Consider the following 6,545-nt stretch of genomic DNA (forward strand, 5'->3'; position numbering starts at 1 on the left):
TTAAAGGACAAAAAGACATAAAATGAAGAAAAAACATCTCTCTCTCTTTCTCTCAGAGACTTATATGTATTTGAAGTTACATAATGCAGTGAGCTCCGGATAGGAATGTTGAATTTTAAAGACGTGAATATCGTCTTTAACGTGTCCTTTTAATTATTTTTTTGCTTGTTCTGTAATTTATACTGACAAAATAAAGTCTGAGCTACAATCAGTTTTGACCTGTCATTATTGTTTGCATGATTGTTCTTGCATTCTAGTTTGATTGAATCCATTTTTGTACGTGGTAACCTAAAAGTCATCGCAGCAGGGAACAGCATCGCTGACCTAAAAGTGATATCAAAAATCATGAGATATGTTAACGATGTTTGTCTTAGAATCCAAGAAAATTTTAACTCCCTTTTTGAAATGAGTTTTTTGTTCTTGGTGTGATATTTACTCAGTTTTTGTGGCAGCAGAGTCCTAACATAAACTGGTCCAACAGAAAATGTCAGCACCATGGAGAGCTCCCACTGGAAACCAGACAGTGAGGTCATGATGACCAGTTTTGAACAGCAACAGTATTTTACATTTTCAGATATTTTCAGCAGTTTCAAGCTAATAACCAAAAATAAATAAATAAATAAACTCTCCTCCTGATTGGTGCAAATGTRGATCCTTACAGCCTGACAATTATAAAAACTCCATCCAAGCCTAATGAATGATGAAGTTTAGAGTTTTTAGGAATAAAAAAAAGGTTTAAGAACTTATATAAAATTAACGAGATGAAGACATGGTCATTTCTGAACTGACAGTTTATTAAGGCTTGATTTCTTCTATAAAGAAAAACCAAGATAAATCCTTTGAACAAGGTGTGTCCACTACAGTTGTGGTCATTTTTTAAGAGATAATCMGTTTAGTATTTTGTGTAATTGGATCCTTTAGCAGTGGTGACTTTCAAGGCCGACCTGACATCAAACCYTGAATTAAACATCTTACAATTATTACCCAACGTGCACATAAGCCTTACACCAGAATCACAACCAGTTCACACTTCCTGAGGGGAAAAATAATAATAAAAAGAAATAAAAAGGCTGTGGTTGCTATACAGTCCTCACTGACATCCTTTAGCTTCTCGCCTTCACGCGGTTGGTGAAGATGAACATCTCCATATGGACATGTCCCCCGTATTGCTTGGATCAAACTATGAGTTAGTGCAGATTCAAAAATGATAAACAGAAGCTAATCATTACAGGGCAGACACTGGCCAAGGACACAAATTTACCTTCTCTGYGAGTTCATACTTGAGCAATTTGAGCAAAGTGCATTGCCATTTCACTGGTATGAGAGCAAAGTTTAAACCGGGGGGTAAAGATAAAATCAAAAAAGCAGTTCATAGATTTTACATCCTCTAATCTGGAAAACACAAAACATATCCTGGTCACAAGTAGTTAAACTGGGGTGACAATTTGCTTCAGTTCAGTCAGTTCCTCACAAAACCGTTCAAACTGGAAATCTGAAAAATATGAATCTAGCTTATATGAGGCTACATCAGATTAAATGTTTACACCATTACACAAATAAGATCTCTTCAAAAGAGGGGGGGAGGCAAGCATGATAGTGAGCAATGTCTTTCTGTGTCAAGAGTAACCCTGCAAGCCACAAAATATCGAGGTAACAATCAAACTAATTAAGGGGAAGAGAACCCACTTATTAAATGCTGCGTTTGGGGACTTTGAAGTTGCTAAATGAGCAACACAAACACAGGGACGCCCCCTGCTCAATTTTTTTTCTTTCCTTTTTAATCTGGTAAACAGCACTGTGACCTTAAAGGCAAGAACTGGAGGACACCGGCTTCAACATCTCCAGCTGACATACTGCATTCGATTGCCATGCATGGGCACGTATACATTTCTTTTTAATTTTTTATCTTTTAATGTTTCCAATTTATTTATTTTTCAGGATTTGCGGTATCATAATTAACAGTTCAAAGCTAAAGCAAACTATAATTAAAACCAAAGAAAAACACACAGAAACCGTAGTTCATTCTCGTTTTTTTTTTCTTACTCGATAGTAAATCAGTTACATTAATTTTTTTTTAGATTATACATTTTTAGGCCTTCTCCATGAATATATAGACTCCTACGTTAAAGCTTAGCATTACAAATCTGAGGAGGAAAAAAAACAAAACAAAGAAAGGATTAAGACAGAATGACGGTGAATGGACAAACACGTGAACCCTTACCCTTTTTTTGAGGGAAAAAATAATTCAATCAACTTAGTTGTTACATCATTACATAATTCTAACAAAGATGTTTAAGATGGTGGACATGACAGTTCTCTCAGACTGGGTCGTGTACAAAAGAATCATCTCCTGAAGACAAACACCAAAACAAAGCAAATGTTGGGGGTTGAAAGGTGTGATTTACTACAACTTGTTTTGAATTTAAATGGCCAGAGTTCTGGTTGTGGAGGACGTATCCGTTATGTCTTTCCAAGAAGCTTCAGCACTTCCTCCTTTGAAATGTTTCAAGTCCCGTGTGACTTCACACTATCCCTGATTTCGCCAGCAGTGTCACTGTTTGAGCAGTTCTTTTGAAAAGTCACTGATAATAATAATAATTAAAAAAAAGAATAAGGCTTGAGAAGAAAAGGTTTTGGAAATGAAAATTGTCAGTAGTAAGCCAAAAAATAGAGATTTTGTCGATTTGAATGAAAAATAGAGAAACCGTTGAAGTTTTACTATCCCAGTTCCAAGTCTGACGTTGCCTTTAGGATCCTCCAACCCTGTTGGCACAGTTAACAGATAAAAACATGGCAATGTTGCCCCCAAATGGCAAATAGGTGCATGACACATCTGTTCCTGATTGTACTGAAATATAAAGTGGCAGGTTTTTCTTCTTCTTCACGGTGCAGTCAAACCCTGATTCAATTCACAGAGGAAGGGGTGTTGGGGCAAGGGAGAGAAAACCCGTCAGGTGAGAGAGGAGTACATGATGGAACAGGAAGAAAAATATGTTTAAAAAAAACTAAATAGAGTGGTGGCTGCTAGGTAATACATTTAATCAACTTGTTATCGCTGCACAAAAATCAGTGGCAGATGGAAAAAAAACAAACAAAAAAATAGAAGTCTCGACTATGGTAGAAAATTACCAGGATTAAATAAAAAGGGGAGAAAAAAAAGGGCTTGGTTGCTTTATCGTATTCTTCTGTCTTTAAATTGAGTCCTAGTGTAAATCATCAAGCCAAGAGTAAAAGTCTTCTATTGTTTATTCCTGTTTTGGCGCTCCTGTTTGGAAAAACAAGAAACAAAATGATTCTTGTAAACATGTAATTGTCACCACATTGGAGTGCAGGATTCTTATTTCTGCATGTATTTTGGGTCAACGCATTAACAAAAGTGATAAAACAGTAAATGAGATTATTTGTTTTTCATCATTTAAACAACACAATTAAACAGAATTATTACCAAAAATTCAAAACATTATTTCAACAACTATTAAGAAAACATGAAGATTCTTTCTTTACCTGATCCAACCGAGAGCGGTTCTGTATCTGAGGAGGTTCAAAAGTCTGCCAGAAGAGAAAAATAAGGCAAAACAAACCAAAAAACACATTAGTCTCTCCAAACTCCACTCAAATGGCAGCATTAAAATCCTAATTTAATTATTTTTAAAGCCACAGGGCTGGATTACCAAACCCACCTTGCGCACCTCCTCCTCTTCCTCCTGCCTCTTCTCATAATGGGAGAAGTCATCAAAGATGGAGGTGGTATGTTTGTAGGTGGCAATGATCTTGAGCACCTGCTTGGCCTTCTCCAGAGGGACTTCCTGTGTATCGCGGGAGTTGGTCACCGGCTTGTTGTCGTTGTTTTCCAGGCGGATGTGGCGCAGCTGGCTGTTAGGCACGTCCTTAACAAACAACCAGTCCACGTCGAACTTGCCCTTCCACTTGTCCTGTGCCCAAACRCCAGCGCTGGTCCCATAGTCCACCGGCGAGCGCATTTCTGCCACGCCRCAGAAATGACCGCTGCCGTTGACACTGAAGAGAAGGTACACTGGGCCTTTGCCGTTCATGGCCCGGAAGGCCGAGTCCAGGCGCTTGTTGCCGTGCTCCGTGCTGCACCAGATGGAATACTTGATGGAACGGTGAATGTCGTCCTCAGAGTAGCTCTTAATGATGAAAACACGACCAGTCTTCAGGTTCCAGTCAAAGTCCTTGGGGTTGTAACTATGGGAGGCACGCAGCTTTTCCAGCACCGGGTGGGACTCAATGCTAGACCCCGGACAAGCAGAGGTTTGAGGACCGTTGTGCCCGACACCAACCACTCCCATCATACCACTTCCATCTTGGCCAGGGCCACCCTGCCCATAACCCTGGTTCCGGTTGCGTGGAGCGACCCAGCGGGTCTGGGGCTGAGGTGGCTGGGTGTGATTTTGGTAGGGTTGAGGCGGTGGCTGATGGTGCTGGTGGTGGGGGGGCTGTAAGGCCATCGGCTGCATCTGGGGTTGCACTAAGGACTGGGGAGGAGGCTGCATGGGTCCTTGAGGTGGCATGGCATGAGGCAGGCCGAGAGGCTGCTGTTGCTGCAGTGGAGCTGGGGCTACCTTAGTCACTGGGCCCTTGTCCCAGGTCCCAATGTTCATGTTGTGTTTGATGGGTGGTGGGGGAAGAGCTCCCCCCGGATTGGGCATCCCTGGCTTCACCTTAGCCTTCAGCAGCTGGGGTTTGGCAGGTTTGCTAGCGATTGCTGCCCAAGAGGTGAGTTTAGGTGGAGGCATCCCAATAGGCGTGGTGCCATTTCCCGTGGCCGCCACCGCAGGTCCGCCAATCACAGACCCCACGGCTTTGACTCCTGAGCCCTGACCGGGAACATCCCCGCCGATTTTTAACCCAACCATGCCCTGTTCCAGGCTGTTCATGCCAGGGGCTTTGTTCAGGGTGTCATTGTGAAAGCCCGTCTGACCATCAGGCACCAGAGTGCCCCCCAAGGAGCTGGGAGGATAACTATAGCTGCCGCCATATGCTGAACTTTGAGTCTGCTGGCCCTGGGAGCCACTTGTCCCCCAAGCAGAGAAGGCAGGGTTTTCAGGAAAAAAATTGAACCTGTGGGGGTAGATACTGCTTCCCAGTCCTCCTGGCTGGCCAAACACGGTGTCCGGCATGAAATGATGATCTCCATTACTCAAAGGTCCATAGGGCGTGAGGTATGGAATAGGGGGGTCTCCACCAGTGGACCAAGGAGCCTCACTTAGAGGGTATGGAAATCCAATGGAGGGAGCATAGTAGCTTGACAGGTAGGGATCGGTGATGGACTGGTAGCTGTTGTTCTGAAATCATGTAGAAACAACAGGAAGTGTCTCAAATATTTGATTTAAAAATAATTTAGAAAAATACATTTGACTCTTCTTATTTGCCATTTATAGAGCAAGAAATTTTAAGATAAAGTACAAAGTAGAACACAGTGAATTAGAAGGTGAGTGTGGACACATTTGTTACACTGCGACATTTGATAAAAATAATTTGATTATAAAAATGAAAATAACACGAGGACAATTTACCTGAGTTGATTGGCCAGTGAGGTATGGCTCAAAGTCATTGTCATGGACAGTCTCCTTCTGATGCAGTGAACCATTTTGCACTGAAACACATACAAATACATTTAGTGTTGAAGTAGACACAGTTTTATACACTGTATTTTAACAGGGAGTAATAACTGTTTTAGATACAAAGCAGCCTTGTAATAATACCCTTAGCAAGTAAAAGAATCACTGCAACTTTCTAGTATTGTTTAAACATCTGAATCACCTAAATTCAAGCTGAAATATCTTTTTAATTTATATATATTTGAATACAAACTAATCCAAAGAAATGTAATCTAGGATTACAGCAAGTAACTCAAAAATGTTATTTATCAACTCTATCAAGTCTAGCAAATGCTTTTCCAAAAACACAGAAAAATAATCAAGAAAATTTGCATTTGGCAAGTCATGCTAAACAGTTATGTGATGCTAAAGAATTACTTAAAAACTGCCCATCACACCACCTCCTCCTACATCTAACATTACCAAAGCCTATTTTAACTAAGGAAGAACAAATTACCATAATTAATTCTGTGTAACTAAGGCAATGACAAGATTAATGCAATCCAAATGAGCATATTCTGGTTTAAAAAAATCACTATCTGTAAGAGTTGGTGGCTATCAATCTAAGTAGTTTTTGTTTTTCTTTGAAATGAACAGACACTGTGGTTTGTGGCAATAAAATACTCCTGGTGACAAGATGCAGGTAAATACAACCATCTGATGGGACGAAAGGACAGAGAACATATATGGCATTTGAACTACAATCAAAGAAACTACATCTTTTTTTCTGAAACTAAAAAATAACTATTTTCAAAAGCAAAAGTGTTGGAGTAATACCAAGTTTCACTTTTAGTGGTGCAAGTAAATTTCATACRGTGTTCATTTCTACAATAATTGGAAACAAAATGTCAACAATTCTCAGCAGCTACTTTTGGTCTCCTTGAGCAGCTTTTAGATTCATTTCAGATAATTTTGTTAAACCAC

The 6,545-nt window shown here is 40.3% G+C and overlaps 1 protein-coding gene across 2 annotated transcripts in view; it reads right to left on the minus strand.

Moving 5' to 3' along the window:
• Positions 1 to 773: 773 nt before the first annotated feature.
• Positions 774 to 6,545, minus strand: part of LOC106523390 (YTH domain-containing family protein 1) — a 7,257-nt gene continuing 1,485 nt past the window's right edge. The window contains exons 3-6 of one of the 2 annotated variants that reach the window (XM_014016790.1): positions 5,538 to 5,617; positions 3,681 to 5,306; positions 3,505 to 3,549; positions 774 to 2,763 (exon numbers count right to left, since the gene is read on the minus strand). In XM_014016790.1, coding sequence (XP_013872244.1) covers positions 2,719 to 2,763; positions 3,505 to 3,549; positions 3,681 to 5,306; positions 5,538 to 5,617 — 1,796 coding nt within the window. In that variant the 3' untranslated portion in view covers positions 774 to 2,718. Of the gene's footprint in view, positions 3,266 to 3,504; positions 3,550 to 3,680; positions 5,307 to 5,537; positions 5,618 to 6,545 lie in introns of both variants that reach the window. The other variant, XM_014016794.1, reaches the window with a different exon arrangement.

Source organism: Austrofundulus limnaeus, unplaced genomic scaffold (genome assembly GCF_001266775.1).
Source record: "Austrofundulus limnaeus strain Quisiro unplaced genomic scaffold, Austrofundulus_limnaeus-1.0 Scaffold3, whole genome shotgun sequence".
NCBI lineage: Eukaryota > Metazoa > Chordata > Actinopteri > Cyprinodontiformes > Rivulidae > Austrofundulus > Austrofundulus limnaeus.